Below are 22,626 nucleotides of genomic sequence, written 5' to 3' on the forward strand. Positions count from 1 at the left end.
ATTATTGTGAGTCATATTTTAAAAGTTACTATTTATGCTGGATAACAACTGTTATCCAGCATTAACTTTAATATATTGTCACTTAGGGGTATACTCACTTTTGTTGACAGCAGTTTAGACATTCATGGCTGTGTATTGTGTTATTTTGAGGTGACTTTACATTTACACTGTTATACAAGCAGTATACTCGCTGTTTTACATTGTACCCAAGTATAATTTCTTCAATGTTGTCACATGAAAAGATATACTAAAATATTTATGAAATGTGAGGGGGCGTACTCACTTCTGTGATATACTGTACATATTCCTTTCTTTTTATCAATGTGGGAACAAACGACAGCCAAGAAGAGCTACCAAGAAATCACATCTGACTTTGAAGCTCTGGGAAGGAAACTCAAGGACTCTGGGGCCCAGATATTTTCATACATGCTACTGATGCTTCATGAGAAGAGAAGACTCCCTGGAAAAGACCCTACTGTTGGGAAAGTGTGAGGGCAAGAGGAGAAGGGGACAACAGAGGACAAGATGGTTGGACAGTGTCACTTAAGCTACCAACATGAATTTGACCAAACTCTGGGAGGCAGTGGAAGACAGGAGGGCCTGGCGTGCTCTGGTCATGAAGCATCAGACACAACTTAAGGACTAAACAACAACAACAACCGATGCTTGAAAGAGGAATTGGAAGAGAAAGGAAGATCCTCTGGGTGAATGAGTGGCTATGAAGGTGGTGTTGACTAGAGGGAGTTTTTTCGAGACCATGGGCTAAGTTTCCTGGAAGAAGGACTGCTACCAAGTGACGGCTTGCATCTAACAAGGACTGGGAAAATGTGTTTGCCCACAGCATGAAGAACTTCTTCAGGAGGGCTTTAAACTGAATTGGAAGCGGGAGGGAGACGCAAGCACAGAGTTAATGGGAGATGAAGCCTTACATATAATAAGAGAAATGGACCAAACTCATCAAAAGGGCAACAATAATAACATGAACAATAATAATCGCAATAATAATTATAACAAGAATCACCATAATAATCATAATAATATTCATAAAATGTACAGACAAACAGGCCACAAATCACACAACCTCCGGTGTCTGTATACGAATGCCAGGAGTATGGGAAACAAACAAGAAGAACTGGAAATTTTCATTCAGGGGGGTACTGTAACTATGACTTGACAGAAATACTGTAACTGAAACTTGGTGGGATGACTCCCATGACTGGAATACAGCAATTGAGGGATAAAACCTGATCAAAAAGAACAGAGAGAATAAAAAGGGAGGTGGAGTGGCAGTATATATCAAAAATACGCATTCTTTCAGAGAAATACAGGAGGAGGATTACACTAACAGATGATGGTATCACACTTGATGGGACCCATACACTAAGCTAAACTATATTATAATTTTTTAGCACGAGGAAGGATAGGAAGAACTATATACAAATGGTAGACAAAGAGGATGATGAGATGGTAAGTAACAGAAGAAAAACATGTCTAAAATCCTCAATAGGTGTTAACTTTTCAATGGAAAGAAAGAAATTGAGGAGTGTTCCTGAGGTGGGGGGCATGCATAGTGGTCAGAGTCCATGTCCAAAAACTTCCTTTCAGGCTCTAGAAGATTCTGAAAGTGTTTGTGCAGGTGCAGAATGAAGCCACGTGTGTGATTTCACAGACATGAAGAAATAACAACTAACAACTATAAAACGGAACTCATAAATAAGGAAGTGAAGAAGAGCTACCAGGAATGAAGTGAATTGAACAGAAATGGAAAGGTTCTAGAATGCTCTTGCTTTGATGGCAGGCAAAAAAGAAACCAAAGGGAATGGGAAACAGTTCAACATATCCATTACAGGGGAATGTGGCTCTTCCAAAACTCTAGCTTCAGTGTGAAAAAGTACTAGATTGTTCTGCACCGGAACAAAATAACTTTATTAATATGCAGAAGGACGAAAATACACCACCAGGTTGCATTAACCCCCTCCCCCCAAAAAACACATTGGAAAGCAAGTTTTTTCAACCCCTCTTTCACTCTGTTGACACTAGTTTCAGCATGGTGTCATGTGGACACCAGGCTGCAACATGGGTGCAAAAAAAGTTGAATTAATGCTCAGCGTGGATAGGTCTAGAAAGGACAGAATATGATGTGACATAATTTCAACTCTTACCTCTTTCAGAAGATTTTCTTCAGCTGCCCTAGCCATCTCAGTTTCCTTTTTGTAGTTATCAACTGTTTCATTATGTAATTTGTTTATATTTTCCAACTCTAATTGTAAATTGTTTACCTTTAAACAATAAAATATTTGTTTTAGTATTTTTCTGACAGTCATCTCAAATCTTTCTCATTTAACCTCTCTTGTTTCTCCACTATCTGTGTAACATGCCCACCCACCCACTTCTTTTTAAAGTTTTTCCTTTAAGTAATCTAAAACAAAAGTGAGCCATTCTCAAATGTGGCTGCAAAGCAGGCACAAATCCAGTAAAGTATTCAAAAATGTAACTCACTCTGCTTTCCTATCACTAGATGTAAAATAAAATAAACTTTTAAAAAATTGGTTCATTTGACTCTTTTGCTGTACCAAAAGCGTATACTAATTTTAGTGAATTAGGGCTCAACATCTGGTGGTTAGCACCTATATATAAGCAGATATATTGGCACATTTATATAAAATTGCTTCAGTAAGATTATTCAAAACACAATACTTTGGGGTAAGTGGGGTGGGGAGAAGCTGAAGCCTCCATACACATTATTCCCCTTCCCCCAGAACTGTTGCAGGATTTTCTTCCAGAAGGCCTCTGGTATCAGAGGAAATGTCTGCTGCAATAAAAGTTGCTTCTGAAGTTTTATTGCAGACTTGGATAGGAAAGAGTAGGTAGGGTCAAAGCCACAAGTTCAACTGGACTCACCTTGGCTTGTTTCATTATATGCTTGATGCACTTTGAGAAACACCATATAGTTCTAATTCTCCAACTTTTCTATCTCTGATCCCCACAATAATTATTTAAATAACACAAAGTTCAAAGTTATTCCTACCTTTCCTTCAGTAATACTGGTTTGCTTGCTTTCTGCTGCAATTTTCTTTCGCAACACTTTATTCTGTTAACAACAGTAAATATTATTTAAGTTTATTATACATTTTAAAAAACCATCAGAGATAGCCGTGTGGTCCCTTAAAAATCGGAAAGTAGAAGAGGAGATACCTTTATTTAGATCATTAAAAATTAAACATTAAGTGCAAGCTTTTATTCATGAAAACATCCACTGAATGGTTGTTGTGGGTTTTTCGGGCGTCTTGGCCACTTTCAGAACATGGCCAAGACACCCGAAAAACCCACAACAACCATTAGATCCCGGCCGTGAAAGCCTTCGCGAATACATCCACTGAATGTTTGATTTTAAGTACTTTAAATAAATATATCACCTCTTCCATTTTGTACCAGAACACTGGTCACATATGCTGAATGTTCAACTGTGGTTTAGCATGAAGAAGTAATCTACTATGGTATAACTCCCACTTCCATCTAGAAAAGGCAAGACTCACATGACCAGGATCTTTCCCCTTGTTATTGGTGTGACATTTAGGACCCTTTCTAGTTTATTACTTGACTTTAAGTAATGAAGTTGGGGGGGAGAAAGAGATGTGATCCACAGTAGATGCCGTCTCACGAGAGATGGGCACAAACTGCCAAAATGGTGGTTTGTCTTGGTTTGTCAAGGTTGACAAACCATGAATTTCCAGCTAGTTTACTGATGAACCAGAAAGCTGGTTCATTGGGGCTTTTTGTTAGACAAAAAGAATTGTGTCCCACCATACAGTCTGACCCCCACCCCTTCCCACTGCCATGTCACCTCCCTACACTGTCCTCCTCTGCTGTCGCCACTGCTTCAGCTTCCACCGCCACTGCTGCCTCCATCTTTGCAAACAGTGGCCAGCTTCCCTTCTGGCAGCCTAGCCTGCCCTGTCTGCCTATGGCCCACCAATCAGCTGATTGGCAGACACATAGGCAGACAGGGCAAGCTAGGCTGCCAGAAGGGAAGCTGGCTGCTGTTCGCAAAGATAGTGGAGGTGATGGAGGCAAAGGAGGACGAGGACAAGGTAGGGAGGCAACTAGGGCAGTAGGAAGGGGGTGGGAGAATTAGGAAGGCGTGGGTGAGTGGGAAGGGGTGGAGAGGCTGTGGAGGGGCAATGAACCAGGAAGTTCATAAATCACCCCAGAATTTGTTCATCCAGGAACTTTCACGTTCTCCATTTGGATGAACGCAAACTAATCCGAAGCAACGAATAGGCAGTTTTCCATGAATATCATGGTTGTTTTGGGGTTCGTGCCCATCTCTACTTCTCACACAAAAGTGTGACACTTTTGACGTTACTACTGTATATCCTCCTGTTTATTTATAATGTACACTTAGCTGATTAAATAATAATAATCTAGGAACATTTTTTTAATTTTTTAACATTTATTCCTTTAAACTTTAATGGGACATTTACATTAGATTTGCTTTGAATCAGAACAGGCATTGGCTACACAACAGCTTTGCATGTCATAGATGAACTATTTATTTCTTAGAGCAGAACTCATAACATTTCTTACTTCTTGCTGCAGGTCTTCAACAATCTTGGATTTTGTTTCAATCTGTTTCTTTAAACTATTGATCTAAAAAGTGTTGAAATATATTTCAAAAATATATATATACAGTAATGGTATTAATTACAGTTGTAATGATTTCAGTAGGACAGTTGATTTTAAGAAGCGGTTCTTACATAGATTTTTCCCTGTTGTTGCTGTGTTATGCCATCGAATCACAACCAATTTACAGAGATCCTAACAGGGCTTTCAAGGTAAGTGGGGTATTTAAGTAGTGTTTTTATCAGCTCCATTCCCCCAGTGAGTTTCCATGGCTGCGGGTGGTGGTTTGAACCCTGGTCTCCAGAGTACTAGTGTAACACTGTATCCATTACACCACATTGGGTATCTCTATACAGTATTTTATCTAGACTTGATAAGTCTCAAATTCTGCACACAGAGCCCATCCACACATCCTATTTGCTCTTGTTTAAGGTGTATGTGGGGGGGGGGGCTATGTTGCCCACTTATTCAGATTACTTGAACAGATACATGTGACATTACTGGCCTCTCTAATCAATCCCTCCCTTTCCCTTTCATTTGAGTTGTATTTTACTTCACTTGGTGTAGCGTTCACCTTTGTGGCACCTGTCTGTTTTACCCTCACAAAGGCTCACGTCACGTTTGCCTCTCGCTGCCACCAGTGGATTACCTCTATCCACAATATAAATTATGTTTGTCAGAACACTTGTCTTGTGAATACAAACAGAATTTATTTACTGAAGTGAAGCAGATTTAATAATAACAGTTCTTCAGATAAACATTGTACACAAGCAAATCATTAACAGTTCTCTTAGTACATACTGTACTTTTCTCTTGCAATTTCATTACCACCTTCTCTACCTATTTTCTTTACCAGCCTTATCACTCAGTATCTGTTCCCTCTCTCTCTGACTAAGCAGCCCTTATCTCTATCTGGATCTCATCCCAATCTCTATCTGGATTTCTGTCTCATCCCAATCTCTATCTGACCCCTCCTTCTCCTGCCAAATCTTCATATAGCTGCTGACTCCGCCTCTCCAGTCCTCTCATAGGCTCATGCAAATCAGTTCATGACTATGAATGGCCTGAATGATGTGGGGCGATCATCACACCTGGGAACTGGATTTTTTAAAATTAAGCTGAGTTTTTCCAGATCTGTTACCTCATCTGTCCCTTCTTCCCACAAAACATTGGTATTGTGGGGTTGTTTACAAGCAGAACCCCCCACACACACACACATATCAGCTGTCATGTCATGTGTGGAGATGTTCTCAGCGCAGAGCACAGCTGCCTCTGCCTGACTTTGTAAAGGTGAAGAGAGGGAGGAATGGAGTTTGCCTCCACAACCCAGCTGCCTCTTATCTTCTGCTTCCTGACTGACATAATGCTGTTTTACAAAAAGGAGGAGGAAGAGAGAGCTAATGATTCTAAGCTTTCCTTGAAACTGCAGACTTTTTTCCTTGTTATGAAGAAATCAACAGCCCTTCTTCACAAAAAGGAAATGCTCACTACCAAATCAGACTGCATCAAGAAAGGGAAACAAACAAGGGGTGAAGATAAGGAGTGAATGGGGAGAGGGACAAAGAAAGAAGAATGGAAAAGATTTTTGTCCATGTACAAACTCTGGGTATGACTACATTGGAGAGATGAATCAGTGTGATTCAGCTTTGCTGTGATTTGATTTGCAGCCTATATAACATATGATATCACAATCAGTGCTCACACAGGGGATGCGGATTGATTCGTGAGTTCACCATTTATACTCATTTTGATGTGAGTAGCATTCCAGCCCACAGCCCCCTTCCTTACTCTAGTCCTGCCTCTGCCCACCTTTCTTCCATTGGTCCTGCCTCTGCAATCCTTATGACATATGATATCACAATCAGTGCTCACACAGGGGATGCAGATTGATTCGTGAGTTCACCATTTATACTCATTTTGATGTGAGTAGCATTCCAGCCCACAGCCCCCTTCCTCCCTTCCTTACTCTAGTCCTGCCTCTGCCCACCTTTCTTCCATTGGTCCTGCCTCTGCAATCCTTATATGGTTTTCTGTGAGAAAACTAGAGCCAGGAAAGTGAGGGGAAATGGTGATAATCCTGTTATTGACCTCTTCTGATGTGCAAATTACTAGAGGGGGATATCGATGTGGAGTGTGTGTGTGTATGCATGCAAATTTCAAAGAATATTAGAAAAAATGTCCCACTAAGGGAAAACATTTGGGGCTTTGAAATGAACATGTACACACACACAAAACACACTGGGACTCTCCCCCCGCCCCAAGATCTTCCTCCATATTCATAGGCTCAGTGTCTTGGATATCTCTGTGTTCTTTCCATCTGAACCTCTGCCAAAGATACAAAGCAGTTAGAAAGGAGGGGGCTGTTTTCCAAGTATTTACATCACCATGTCCCCATCTTTACAAGAACATCCACATGGGAAAGAGCCCCACTGAATCCTTTCAGCTCAATAAATAGAACTCCCCTAGAGACAGAGAAGAAGCACCGCTTTGGGAGCAAAAAGGGCTGGAAAGAGTCAAATCAGCCTTCGCATCATGCATACAGTAAATTATATTTTGCATTCACCCATTTTATAAGTGGAGTAAATCCCATGGTATTTGACCATGTAGTCACTGTCACAGTTTGGATAACACTGAAGAAAAACTGACTACGGTATGGAATCTTGCAGTGAATAAATCCAGATCAATACAGGAAGAGACCACAATTCGAACTCGCATTCAATGCAAACCACAGTCTGTCTTGATGGGACCATAATCATCTCATTAAAAATCCATGGCAGGATTGTAATTAGAGCAGTTTCACCAAGTTTCACTCCAGTAGAATTTAAATTTGTGCACAAAATTTTTTTTAATGAAACATGAAGTCTGTAATAGTCTTCTTATTCATGAGATATCATTTTGCATTCATGATTCTAAGTACTGTACACAATTTGACAATAGTTCTAATGGCATAATATTAACAATGTATTTGCTTTTACAGCATGAAGACTGTATCGCGGAATGAAACAATGTAGGAAAACACTACTGTACTTTTAAAATGCATTTTACGCCATTGTTCATACCTTGTTTTCTAATGTTTTCAGCTGCTTTTCCTTTTTTGAGATTTCATTTTCAATGTTTCTAACCTGAAAATACATTGCAGAATCTAACAACTACTTTTTTAAAAATCAACATTATTTTTATTTAAGCTGCTTTATCTTACTGTGTTATACAGTCACCAAGAAGCCTTCATCTTGCTTTCAGTATGAACATTCACAGAATATGATATTGCCATTTAAGATGCATAACTAGCTTTCATGAACTTAGTTAATTTATGACCCAGCAGTAAGAGTCTCAGTGCATGAAAAATTTACATTAATTTAGTTGTCATGATTACTTGCCATACAAACACAATGATATAGTTATATAGTAAAGGTTGTAGTAACTAATCCAACATTCTCCACATTTTTACAACACTTAGTTCCTAAAGTTCTGGATAGGAGGAGGAAGTAGAATAATCATATTTCTTCCTTGCTAAACTCTTGGAAGATTTCAACTTTTAACAGCTTCCCCAGGAGACACCTTGGCATACAAACAGATGACTGTCCAATGTGGCACCAGAATGACTTCTAAAAGTGAGGATTATTGTGCAGATATTATCCTGCATTATCGTCTGGGCAGAGTTTCAAGGTGTATCTACTTATCTGGCCAATAGAATGGGTTTGTTGTTGCTACTAACCACATTATCTTCTCACTTTTTCTTTGATGCAGGCTTGTAATAAGATTGTTTCTGAAACAGGCCCAGATAAACTTTTTTACCTAGTAATTATTCAGCGACTGTGGAATGCTAAAGAGTCTCAGTTTGGAGCTTAATTGATCTTATTTATTAAAATACAGGCAGAATGTTTGTCCTATACTGAAAGTGCATCCTGGCATCAAGCTGTTCCTATTACTGCATGGGTGAAACACAATGAATGTACATGTCCATCCATCAGCCAGAATTGGACTCATATAGATGATTTCTATTTCACTGGAAAGACTATAATGAAACCAATAAACAAGACTGGAGATTGTCAGAACCCTCAGTAATACCACTACAAATCATAAATAAACTGTCACATCTGTCAGAGGGATTTGAACTATTATTTGACTTCCAATTGCAGCATAAAATTAATTCCCCTTGCAACCAGTCCCTTTACCCTATGGAGTTCCATCTTTCTCCGCAGCCTTAAAATAACAGGAATAAAGCCTATCATGATTTTGAGAAGGATAAACTTATTTTAGCACTTTTCTGAAGGTTTGTAATTTCCTCCAGAAGAATTCTTGAAAAGGGAGTTGAGCAGAAAATTCTGACTAGTGGGAGGGAGTCAAACTCCATAATATACACTTGGGCTATGATTGTAAGTGCCTAGGAGTTGGCGGTAATTGTGTGTCAGATTTTGAGGTAAGAGGTTAATGGACTGGTTGCAGAGATTCCTCGTAAGATTATGTGGTGCCTTGTAAAAGATGGTTTGAGAATACCATGTTAAAAAGTAAAAATGGAACTGATGTTTAGGACTACATGATCCCTTCTTTGATAACAAAAAAAAGTGATGTTTGCTTTGACATTGGCTAAAATTCTGTTGCTTAGTATAGTAAATCACACTAGAGTAGGCTCATAGATTCAAGAGGGATTTGGTAGGTCAACACTTCCATTAGTTTCATTGATTCAAATGGGCCTAATCAAACTGCAACTTACTTTATCATAAAATCATAGAATCATGAAGTTGGAAGGGGCCTATAAGGCCATTGAGTCTAACCCCCGTTCAATGCAGGAATACTCATCAAAGGATATCTGCCAGGTGGTTGTCTAAATTTCTCTTGAATGTCTCCAGGGTTGGAGCACTTAACACCTCTTGAGATAATTGGTTCCACTGTTGTACTGCTCTAACAGTTAGGAAGTTTTTCCTGATATTCAACTGAAATCTGGCTTCCTTTAACTTCAGTCCATTGTTGCATGTCCTGCACTCTGGGATGATCGAGAACAGATCTTGCCCCCCCCCCTCTGTATGACAGCCTTTCAAATATTTGAAAAGTGCTATCATATCACCCCTCAGCCTTTTTTTCTCAAGGCTAAACATGCCCAATTCTTTCATCCTTTCCTCGTAAGGTTTGGTTTCCAGCCCCTTATCATCCTTGTTGCCCTCCTCTGCATTTGTTCCAATTTGTTAGCATCCTTCTTGAAGTGTTGTGTCCAGAACTGGACACAATAGAGTGGTGCCTTGACTTACGAACGTCCTGACTTACAACCATTTCGAGTTGCAAACATCTGCGGCCACAAAATTTTGCTTTGACTTGCAGCCAGAGCTTCGAGTTGCAAACAAAAGAGGCAGGGAAAAAAGGCAGGGAATTCAAATTAGAGGGCTAACCATTGGTTGGGGAAGAGCTTCTTTGTAGCTCTTTCACCCCAACGGTTAGAGTGCGTCGGAGGAGGCTTTAGAACTGTCTGGAGCTGCTTTCTGCTCCTTAGTAAGTACATTTACTTTGTTTTGCAGGGTGGGTTTGGGTTGGGGGCGTTATATTCTGTGCTGTGATGTTTTTCATGTTTTGGTGGGTTTTTCCCCCCGAGCCCCATAGCGTTCAACTGGGGCTGGCTGTGTGCAGGGGGGTTGATTTTTTTTTTTTACCAGCCTTGTGGCATTCTTCTGGGACTGGCTGGGTGGGGGTTGATTTTGGTTTGCTTTGGAGTGTTTGTTTTTCGGCCCCAGCTCATTCCTATGGGGCTTGCAGTGTTTTATTTTTTTTTATTTTGGGGTTTTTTTTCCTGCTGGAAAGGATTAATGGGGTTTCAATGTATTCCTATGGGAAATGGTGTTTCGACGTATGATCATTTCAAGTTATGCTCATCTTCTGGAATGGATTATGGTCATTAAGTCGAGGCACCACTGTACTCGAGGTGAGGCCTAACCAGTGCTGAATAGAGGGGGACTAGCACCTCACGGAATTTGGGAACTATACTTCTATCAATGCAGCCTAAAATAGCATCTGCCTTTTTTGTAGCCACATCATACTGTTGGCTCATATTTAGTTTGTGATCTATGACAATTCCAAGTTCCTTCTCGCTCGTAGTTTTGCTGAGCCAGGTATCCCCCATCTTGTAACTGTGGAATTGGTTTCTTTTTCCGAGGTGCAGTACTTTGCACTTGTCCCTGTTGAATTTCATTCTGTTGCTTTCAACCCAGTGCTCCATCCTATCAAGGTTATTTTGATTTTTGTTTCTGTCTACAATCTAGTGTATTAGCTATTCCACCCAATTTGAGATCATCTGCAAATTTGACAAGCATTCCCTGCACTCCCTCATCCAAATCATTAATAAAAATATTGAAGAGCACCGGGCCGAGGACTGAGCCTTGGGGTACGCCACTTGTGACCTCCTCCCAGTTAGAGAAGGACCTATTAATCATCACCCTCTGAGTACGATTCTGTAGCCAATTGTGTATTCACCCGACACTTGATCTATCCAGCCCATACCTAGTTAGCTTCCTAATCAGGATATCATGTGGCGCTTTGTCAAAAGTCTTGCTGAAGTCAAGATATACAATGTCTACAGCTCTCCCTCTGTTTATCAGGGAGGTTACCTAATCAAAAAATGAAATCAGATCAGTCTGGCAGGATTTGTTATTGACAAATCTGTGTTGGCTTCAAGTTATTACTGTATTATTTTCTAGGTGCTTGCATAGTGACTGCTTTATAATCTGTTCCAGAATTTTGCCTGGGATTGATGTCAGGCTGACTGGTCTGTAGTTCCCAGGTTCCTTCTTTTTGCCCTTTTTTTTTTTTTTTTTTGGAAGATAGGGACAACAATAGCCCTCCTCCAATCATCTGAAACCTCATCAATTTCCCACTATTTCAAGAAAATAATGGACAGTGGTTCTGTGAGTTCTTCAGCCAGTTCCTTCAATATTCTTGAATGCAGTTCATCTGGCCCTGGAGATCTGAACTTGTTCAAAGTAATAAGGTATTCTTTGACTATCAGTCTCCAGCTTCAATCCTGTCCCCTCCGCTTGCACTTCACATTTCTCTGGAGGGTTATAGTCTGTCCTTTGGGGAAAGACTGAGCTAAAAAAAGGAATTGAACACTTCTGCCTTTCCTTTGCTGTCTGTTTTCAGTTTTCCATCTCCACTGAGTAGGTGGGCCACTGTTTCTTCTATTTTGCTTTGCACAAGACTTCCTAATGCCATCCTTGCAATTCCTTGCTACTTGTCTGTACTCTTTCTTTGTGGCCTAGCTTTCTTTCTATGTCATATGTGAGTCCTTTTTTGTTTTCAGGTCTTCTCTGGGCTTTTTGTGAAGCCATACTGTGTAAGGTGAAGTCAGAGTAGTAAACTGAAGTCAGAGTATGCCCATTTGAATCAACTGAACTTAAAGAAGAGTTGACTCACTAAATCCCCACTGACCCATTGGGCCTACTGCAGTGTGATTTACTATGCTTAGCAACAGAATTTTGGCCGCTGTTGCTGTTTTTCACAATTGTTTATCTGGAAAGTGATTTCAGCTTTGAATAAATAAGTGGACAATTCCATGTTATAAACTGCTCAGAAAACTGTGATTGTGATATACAGTTTTTAAAAAATAATCAAAGGCTTTATCTGTATGAGCACTGAATAGATATCCCCCATCAAATGGGAAAGTCTTGATCTTAGTTCCGGCATTTTCATGATTCTTGAAGAACAAATCCAAGCATACTTTCTCAGGACTACTGTAGCTTGAATTACTTTGTCTTCACAGTCCACCACACAGTGAATCAAGTAAATCTGCTATGCAACTATTTTACGAGCTCCTCTTTGGAAAGGGGCTGGAACATATTTGTGGTGACTGAGCATTCTTACTATGAATGGTTCCATCTATTACCCAACAAAATTGCTGATTTACAGCTACTGTAGTCCTCACTTCTTTCTATGATCAAAGCAGTCACTGAATAAAAATCCTTACACATAAGATCCTCTCTACTTTGTTGACTGGAGTACAGTGAAGTTTCTCCTTTCCCACTGAATAATCTCTACAATATTGAAGTTGGACACTAGATCACTAAATCCAAAATCTGCCTCATCTTGTTGAGTACTAACTAAATTTTCTGTTCTTCCAGATTTAGATGACATTGATGGTGGTTTTGTCTATGACTCAGACAGCACCAGAAGGAAAGAAAGCTGAAAAGGACCTGATATTTGCATCTGAACATGACTAAAGGCCAGGTCGAACACAGAAGGTGGTGAAGCCTTTACCTCCAGCAATATTTTGCCAGCATCAGCATCTGATCAACATAGGAATAGATATCCTTTGATGGAGATAATAGTTTAATATACTCAAGTACTCCAATCAAAGGCGAAGTAATGAAAGAGATTCTTCTGAATCTTCAGTTTTACACATGAAAAGACAGTGTTGCACTAGACGTTCTTTTAGTTTGCTCTGCTTGTTTTCAGTTGTAGGAGAAACAGAAAACAGAAAACAGATGCCTGTGTCAGAAGCTGCTGACACCAGGACTTATAATAGAATAGAGATGGATGAGTTTGTTATAGTTGGTACTGATATTTGGTACATAGGTAAGATAGCTGCAATACAATCTGACAAGTATGTATTTGACCAATGGTCATTACCATGTGTTCCACAGATGGTTAAATGTTTGCTATTTACAACAATGCTCAATGTTGATCACAACATACACATCTTGAAGACCGTGATCTCTCTCTATAGTACCTCAGTGCGAGAGGATGACTTTGGTATTCAGATTCAACTATGAGACCAAATTTGAAAATCCATTCTAGAAGATCTAACAGCTGGGCAACCATATCTTTCTGAAGAATGAAATCAATGCTCAGAATGTTCTTGGTGTCAAAAAGAAACATAGTATGTCAGAAAGCAGCAGTCAGTGTAAGAAGGTAGTCTGCAGAATGTTTTGTGCTGCTGATCTTGACCATGGAATTGAAGCCTTGGATACAGATGGGTAATCTAGTCAAAATGGATGGTGATAAAGAATTTTGAATACCAGGTTTTAAGAATGTTATCTCAAAGTTCTCTTTCTGAGTATGAAACGACACAAGTTTCATACTTTCTCAAGTTAATCAGAAATCGTATGTTTATTTATTTATTTATTTATTTACAATATTTTTTAGCCGCACCATTGCCAATGGCTTGTATCACTATCAGGACATTTTCCATGACTGGGGTTGGAGACTGTCATTCTGAAGATTGAAGAGCTCTCGATCTTGTGTTACTGTTGAAGAAAAAGTCTGTACAGAATTGCAGAAGAAAAGTCACAGTGAATTTGAAAGGTAATAAAGAAGAACTGTCTTTTTCTTCATCTCTTTTTATCCTAGCACTAGAATAATTGGAAGATTACATCAACTGTGGCTTCTGCATTGCCTCTTGAAATGCAGACATCAAGGCCAATGATGCTGACACCCAAACCTCTACAATAAAGAAAGGTCAAATTATTGTGATTCTACACTTGACTTTTTTGGAAATAAAAACACTCCAATTATCCTTTCTTCCACTAGATGGCAGCAATGACTCACAAATATTTTCTTACATTTGTTTTGTACCTTATGATCTTTATGTACTCATTTTTGAGTGCCTATCATATAGAGTACATTTATATGTCCTTAAGTCTGCCTGGACAGCAAGCATATAAAGGTAAACTGATTCTGTAAGCAAAATATCTGGTAATCATTTATATATATCCTGTTTCCCTGAAAATAAGACAGGGTCTTATTTAATACAGTATCCTTATCTATAATTACTGTATACAAGCATCTATAGTGATATTGGCAGATATGAGCAAAGGCCACAAGTAAACATACCTCAGTTTGTTAACTGAAGACAATGGTATAAATATAGCTTGTTTAAGAAGGAGAGGTGAGGAAAGGAAGGAGAAACCAACATGGACAACAACTGAAGATATTTATGTTGATTGGTTTAATTCCTTTGCCAAGAGTTTCTTTTTTTAGAATTTCTGATGTGTGTCAATGTTGTAGCTGTTTTAAGGCTATGAATTATACTCTTTACATTGTAAAATGTGGCTAAAATATCTTCTTCTGATTCTATTTTTTTATGATTATGGCCTTCTTACATTTTTGATGGCGTTCTAAACAGAGATTAAATAAAAGTGTATAAAACAGTATCAGCTTGGCTGATTCAATATTTTATGCAGAAATAGTAGAATAAAATGACAAAATGCCTGAAGAAAGTACTACTGCACTAAGAATACAAGAATCTGGTATCCACATAAACAACAAAGCTCTCCCAAGTGGAGAGGAATGTATGCTGTGGGAATTATAGATTTTTCTGGTTCAAATGTCAACAGGTTGCATGTGAAATATTCTCACAAACTGAAGAAGGTGTAGCATCAAGAGTTCTGTTCTTAACAGCAAGATCAGCTGCATGTAGTGACCTTGCCAGGAGTGAAGACGGAATTTCAGATTTTGACAGCTCTGACTTTGGTAAAATTATGGGAAATTGAACATAACTGGCTTAAGTATCCTTCGCATGGAGAGTAAAAACATTTGGCATGTCTGTCAGATGAAACTACTTATGATAGTTATGTGGAGGCCTAGAGGGAGGTTGATAATTTGAAATATGAAATTATAATAGAATGATGGTATTAAAAAGACTTCAGGAGACCTCCATACTAGTATGCCTCAGTTCATGCGTACTGTACGTCTGACCAATATACCAGCATTCCTTCATTCCAGATTTCACCTTATGATATTGAGCCTTGCAAAGCCCTGTCAAAAAAAGGGGGGCTTCAAGAGCATCCTGAGGAGGGAATGGTGGCAACTGCTCCAGGATTCACTCTTGTAAACAGGAGGGAATTGCTTGCATCTTCTCAATGCAAACTGCCAAGGAAATCAGTGTGATACTGTATGAGGCAACTCCCCACTCCCCCAGGATAATTGCACAGATAAGTCTCCCTGTCAGACTTATCTGTGCAATTATTTTATTTGATATGACACTGCAGAGAGTTTTCCCCTGCTGAATCAAATTTAATTTACAGGTCTCAGTAATGAAGTTGAAGCCTGCTGGGTTCAGCAAAACTGTAATGCAGAGGTAGCATTCAGTGAGAGGAGACCAGAAACAGGAGAACCTTGAGGACTTTGGTGAACTGACAAATAGAGAGGTTACTTACCTGTAACCATTGTTCTTCTAGTGGTACTCTGTGAATCCACACAAAAGGGTTAAACTGCGCCTGCGCAGGACTCTTTGGAATATTCTAGAGCTAAAAATGACAAGTGTAACATATCCCTGTATTGTGCATGCTCCGCCCCCCGGTACCTCACTTTTGAATATCTGCCATTGCAATGGCTCTGAAAAATTAAATGCCAAAAGACGTTGTGATGTACAGTGGTTAAACTGCTGTACTGCAGCCAAAACTGTGCTCACGACCTGGGGTTCAATCCCAGGTAGCCGGCTCAAGGTTGACTCAGCCTTCTATCCTTCCGAGGTCAGTAAAATGAGTACCCAGCTTGCTGGGGGGGGTGGCAATGTGTAGCCTGCATAACTAGCTTGTAAAATGCCCAGAGAGTGCTTGAAGCACTATGGGACGGTATATAAGCAACTTTGCTTACAGATCTCAGAGAGTTCAATGCCACGCAGCCATGCAGTGGAAATAGCCATGGTTCTGGTGGAATTCACCTTGATCACCTCTGGTAGAGTTTTGCAAACCAGGTCATAGGCTAAAGTAATGGCAGAGACCAACCATCTGGAAATGGATTGGGAATAAACTGGATGACCTTTTTGAGGTCCATGAAAGCATAGAAATAGTCTCGTTGATTTACGGAAGTCCTTAGTTCTTGAGATATAAAAAGCAAGAGCCCAACCAACATCAAGGGAGTAAAGCGTGCGCTCAACATCTGACCAAGGGTTGGGGGAAAAGGTTGGGAGAATCAAGGGCTGATTAACATGAAATTCTGAAATCACTTTAGGGAGGAATGAAACATCAGGATAGAGAACAACTTTCTCTGGGTAGAACTGGATATAAGGCTCATCAGCCCGTAGTGCAGCTAATTCACTTGCCCTTTGTGCAGACGTGATGGCCAGCAAGAACAAAGTTTTTAAAGACAATGACTTCAAAGAAGATGTAACCATTGGCTCAAACAGAGAACATGTGAGGACAATCTGAAGGGAGCATTGAGGAGTTGGAGGTCGAACAGGAGGACGAATATTCTGTAGACCTCGAAGGAACTTCTTAACAGTAGGGTGAGAAAACAAATGAGAGGATTCAGAGCCCACCGGCTGATATGATACAATGGCTGAAATATAAACTTTGAGCGTGGAATGAGCCAAACCCAAATCAAGTACTGTAAGTGGTGCAAGAAGGTAATCAGAGTTCTCAGAGAAACAAGAACTATAACAAAGCCTCTGAGCTCAGCAAATTTGGTAAAGGCAGACTATTTATGGGGATATAACAATTTGGTTTATGGTTTTCTGACATCGAGACTAATGAGGGAGAAAAATCACCTCTCAATGTCGAGGTCGGTGTTGGTCGAGAGATATGTGTCTGTGTTTAGATAGATGTTTCCTCAGAGGTGATTGTTGTGGCAATCCCTCTGGGTCCGACAATTGTACAACTTGTGCCTGCCTGATGGATATAGGGCTGCAATGGGCCGAGGCCTGGCTGGATATAATCTCAGCCTCAGAATGGCCTTGTGTCAGGGACAGGCTTGGGACCAATACTGATGCCTGTGTCTGTGGTCAAAGACCATCTTCATCCGAAGTTGAGTCTCGCATTTCCATGACAGGCTCCTCTAATATAGGTGATGGTAATGTTGCTCGAACCGGACAGGGTTTGGTACGATGAACAGCCTTAGGATGTTTTGACTTCTTTTGTTTAACGATTTCTTTTTTCTTCTTAGGGTCCTTGGTAGTGGCCTTTGGTACTGACATCAAGCTCATTGCTGAAGATTTTTTCGGCTTTGAAATTTTTAAAGAAGCTCGAGACAATGTGGAAGTTGGGGCCAGCGAAGCTGTGGGGTCCGGGCAAGGAGTCAGAGGAGCAGGTGACAAGGTAGGCTCCACAGTGACTGGGCCCGACAGTCTCAACGACGTTCCCCACAAATGGGAGCGAAGTTGTTGCAGATGTTGTTTTAAGGCTGGCTTGGTCAACTTTTTACAGTGTTGACAGGAGCCAGGCTGGTGTCTTTCCCCTAAACAAAAAAGGCAGCAATCATGGCCATCTGTGAAAGGAATCTTATTTGCACACGATGCACACCTTTTAAACGGGCCTGAAGAGACCATAAAATTTGGCAGGAATCTGACAGAAAGAAAAATGATTGCGAGAACTCACAGGAGATGTAAAGTGAAAATTGATTGCAGTCCAAGTCAAGCTAAAATATCAGTCCAATAAACAGAATCAAGTAAATCCAATAAATTAAGTCCAAATCGTAATACAAGACAACACGATTAATGATCCAAGTTCAAAACCAGATAATCACATAACAAAGCCCAAATTAGAGAGGATCGTAGGTCACGACAGTCCGGGTCGGTAAGCCAGATAATAATCATAGTCGAAGAACAGTCCGTAATCAATACCAGAAGATTTTAATAGAATAAGTAGCTCAAGTGATACAAAGTAGTCCGATTGTGACAGTGGCAAAATACCAGTGGGCAGAGCATGTGCGATACAGGGAGATGTTACACTTGTCACTTTTAGCTCTAGAATATTCCAAAGAGTCCTGCACAGGTGCAGTTTAACCCATTATGTGCATTCACAGAGACCACGAAGAAGAACATTTCCATGCTGGCCTTTGTTGTTAAAGCTGTCATTATGATGGTGGTAAATTCAAAAAGATTAGATTTCAGCTATGCATTCCTGTTTCTCCAAGACTGGGTGGTAAAAACTTTTTAAAAATCATAAGTGGCAGTTTTAGAGCAAAAGAGACACTTGTAAAGGAGGTCATAGATGGGAATTTCCCCTGACAACCCATGCAATATTTAAAGAAAACCCAGGGACCGTAAGTCCTGAGAGAAAAATATACTACTAACTACTTTTTCCTCAAAAAACAAAACAAAACACTATAACTATAAATACAAGTGAAGAATAATAAATTATATACAAGGAAAAAAACAATTTTTGAAATTGAGAGCTCTCAAAAGGGGTTAGTTAAGGGTATAAGGCCACTTAGGTGGATGAAACAAAACTGAGGGAAGGCATACTTGAACATGTGTTGTGGTGGAGGGGGTCAAAGATCAAGAACTCTCCATCTTGAGGATTCTGAAAAAGCTTGCTCTGTCCAGGCACAGACCCATCAGATGACCATACAGAGATGATGAAAAAAGAAGCAGCAGGTTTAAACCTCATAAAAATTCCTTGAAGCTTTAATGGTCTCTTTTCAGAGAATCTCCTATAAAAACTTATTTTTCTTGGGTAGTGCTCAGTAAGGTGATAGGTGATTTGTTTCCTACATTGCTATAATTGATTCTGTTCCTATGTTCTGAATTTTTAAAATCAATCAATGATTTTACAGCTGATTAGTTTCTTACTAAAATATTTTCATGGAAAGAACTAATAGCATACATTTTCTTTACTTTCTTCAAGTTTGTATGTTGTCTCTTCATCTTTACTCTTCATCTTCTCTTTCAGGCATTCCAATTCATTTCTATAAAACAAATTAATGAATATATACTAGCATGTAATTGCAGTAGAAAAGTCTACAGTAAACAAAAAAGTAAGTTCAGGTATAGAACATAAGAAATGTGATGGTATTAGTTGATTTACAATCAAAAATGTTGTGACTAGATCCAATTGTCCTCTGTAACCCTGTGCATGCAAGGTTTGCTTTTGCTTCTCCATCCTTCCTATTTGATGCCCTCTTATAAATGGACTGCTGCCTGTGAAATTTGACATCAGCCCCAGAAATAAGTTTTCAAGAATTTAGTAATCCTCACCTCAAATGAGAATGAGCACTAGAAACCCCTAAATTTTTCTCTACATTGGTTATATTCTTGTCCTGTACTTAGAACAACAAATCACATAATTCACAGCAGCTAACTGGCACTAACTAATGAGTCCCTGTTCAGCTTCATCATTGGGCACCAGTCAGGTGGCTTAGTGTGTGACCAAGAAACCAAGCAGCAACTCCTTAATTAGCTGCTGCAAGTTACACTACTTCCTTTCCAATGGCATAGATTTTGGGCACTAGTATAAAACTGAATCCAAAGGATACTTCCTAGCTTACTTCTCTTTTGAAGGCCTACCCACAGGAGAACAGAGGTTTTGAGGCAAAAGCCCATTCGCAAAGGTAAACCTTCTATCCTGGTAGGTGGTGGGATTTAAACTCTATACTGAACCAGCTTCCTAGCTCTTGAAAGTATATTCATAGAAAAGCAATGGAATAATTTATCCTTTGGCTTTGCAAACATTTGTGTTTAGAAGGAGCTGCTATGAACACTGGTCATAAAAGGCAAAAGCTTGCTACCATCTTGGGCTCCACTGGGAACTAAGGGGAACTATCACTGTCATGTCCACCACCATCAGGCTTCTGGGCAGCCTTTGAAAGCAGGTGCTCTTTGAGGAAATTTTATTTTGATGAATTTGAATTTTACCTAAAATGTGTTTGGCTTGGCTTGGCTTGGCTTAAAAGGTGCTTTTTTTTTTTTTTAAGGTTTTCTGTTTAGAAGGTGTTCCCCCCCTCCTTTTCCTGCCCTTTTTCTGACCTAAGTACATCTTAAGTCAAAAGAAGAAAAATTCTCCCCCTGGTGATAGAGTATGGATTAACAGGCTTTGCATTAGTTCCTATGGGAACTAATGCCTCTACCTAAGAACTAAAAACAGCAGATACGGATTAAATGGTTTTCAATGCATTCCTATGGGAAATGGTGTTTCGACTTAAGAATGTTTTGATTTAAGAATGCAGTCCCAATACAGATTAAATTCTTAAGTCGAGGTACCACTGTATATTGTCCCCCTGATTATTTAACTTATATGCAGAATACATCATGTGAAAGACAGGGCTGGATGAATCCCAAACCGGAATTAAGACTGCCAGAAGAACTATCAACAACCTCAGACATGCAGATGATACCACTCTGATGGCAGAAAGTGAGGAGGAATTAAAGAACCTCTTAATGAGTCTAAAAGAGGAGAGCGCAAAAAATGGTCTGAAGCTGAACATCAAAAAAACTAAGATCATGGCCACTGGTCCCATCACCTCATGGCAAATCAAAGGGGAAGATATGGAGGTAGTGACGGATTTTACTTTCTTGGGCTCCATGATAACTGCAGATGGTAACATGATAACTGCAGATGGTAACAGCAACCACAAAATTAAAAGATGCTCGCTTCTTGGGAGGAAAGTGCTGACAAACCTTGACAGCATCTTAAAAAGCAGAGACATCACCTTGCCAACAAAAGTATGCATAGTCAAAGCTATGGTTTTTCCTGTAGTGATGTATTGAAGTGAGAGCTGGGCCATAAAGAAGGTTGACTGCCCAAGAATTGATGCTTTTGAATTGTGGTGCTGGAGGAGAGTCTTGAGAGTCCCCTAGACTGCAAAGAGAACAAACCTATCAATTCTGAAGGAAATCAACCCTGAGCGCTCACTGGAAGGACAGATCCTGAAGCTGAGGCTCCAATACTTTGGCCATCTCATGAGAAGAAAAGACTCTGAGGAAAACACCCTGATGTTGGGAAAGTGTGAAGGCAAGAGGAGAAGGGGACGACAGAGGATGAGATGGTTGGACAGTGTTATTGAAGCTACCAACATGAATTTGACCCAACTCCGGGAGGCAGTGGAAGACGGGAGGGCCTGGCGTGCTCTGGTCCATGGGGTCACAAAGAGTCGGACACGACTTAACGACTAAACAACAACAACAATGCTTTTACATTTTTAAAGTAAACATGTATTACATTTTTAACATATAGTATAGACAGTACTGTTTTTGTTAGTCACACAGGTACATGTGATCAAGTTTTATATTTATAGATTTTGAAATAAATAATTATTCATTTCTTATATAAATACATGCTTGAAACTTTAAGGTTTTTATATACATGCTAGCTTGATAAATAAATTTTGGAAAAGAAGACTTATTTATGAACATTCAGTTATTTACAGATATCAAGGGGATATCTAGGAGAAAGAACTGAATTAATATAAAAATGGGTACAAAAATTTCTGAGACTATAAATAAATTCCTTGCCAGTTGTGTGCAAAACACAAGTCTATAAGTCACTCATAGGGAATCTGCACAATGCTGAAGCTATGTGAAAGCATTCAGATATTTCCCAGAGAAATCTGACAGATTTTGGAAAGAATTAATTCATAGGGCCATTGTAATTTGAAAGCAATCTGGTGGCACACATAAACAAGCTTTTGGTGGACTTGTTTTCCAAGCTTTATATTTGTTCAGATAATGAAGCAATTTTTGGAATACAATTTTATTTCTGATTCCAGGGATACTAAATGCTGACTTAGTGTATAATGGTATGTGTAATGGTACCACTGGATTATGACCTTAGTGTTTTATTGACCATATTAACAAGCAACTATTAAGCACATCTTATATTTCAAGAATAAAATTAATTTCAAAATTTAAAAGTGAATCAAAATTATTAATGAATCAGAGTTAAAAAGTGAATAAGAATAAACCCATTTGAAAAATTTATGCTAAATTATTTTGGCTAAAAGCATACTAGTATATAAGGATAAGTTCTATCATTAGCACATTTCCTGAAATCAGTAACATCTCTATAGAGTAAATATGTTCATTCTTTTCTTGCCTTAAGTCTGTATTTGTTTCTTTTAGGTTTTCTATCTGCTTTTCAGCTTCCTCTCCCATTTCACTCTTGTCCTAAACAAAAAAATACAAGCAATCATCTGCTGAAAATGCATTGATAATACAAAATGCAATGCATTTTACAATATTTAAATGGACACAAACTGCACATCTAGCTTGGGTAACCATCCATGACATATAAATTTCACATTTATTTATTTAGGCTGCAATACTATGTGTGCTTACTTAAGAGTGAGAGGCTGACTACATGGATGTGT

General features: G+C 39.3%; 1 protein-coding gene across 2 annotated transcripts in view; it reads right to left on the reverse strand.

Annotated features, from left to right (window-relative positions):
• The window catches only part of SYCP1 (synaptonemal complex protein 1), a 113,697-nt gene that overhangs the window by 20,974 nt on the left and 70,097 nt on the right, over positions 1 to 22,626 (reverse strand). For both annotated transcript variants that reach the window (XM_072997139.2, XM_072997140.2), the window contains 6 exons: positions 22,353 to 22,423; positions 19,149 to 19,230; positions 7,683 to 7,745; positions 4,588 to 4,650; positions 3,029 to 3,091; positions 2,163 to 2,279 (listed from right to left, as the gene is read on the reverse strand). In XM_072997139.2, the coding sequence (XP_072853240.2) occupies positions 2,163 to 2,279; positions 3,029 to 3,091; positions 4,588 to 4,650; positions 7,683 to 7,745; positions 19,149 to 19,230; positions 22,353 to 22,423 (459 nt within the window). The remainder of the gene's footprint in view (positions 1 to 2,162; positions 2,280 to 3,028; positions 3,092 to 4,587; positions 4,651 to 7,682; positions 7,746 to 19,148; positions 19,231 to 22,352; positions 22,424 to 22,626) is intronic.

This window comes from Pogona vitticeps, chromosome 4 (assembly GCF_051106095.1).
Source record: "Pogona vitticeps strain Pit_001003342236 chromosome 4, PviZW2.1, whole genome shotgun sequence".
Taxonomy (NCBI): Eukaryota; Metazoa; Chordata; class Lepidosauria; order Squamata; family Agamidae; genus Pogona; species Pogona vitticeps.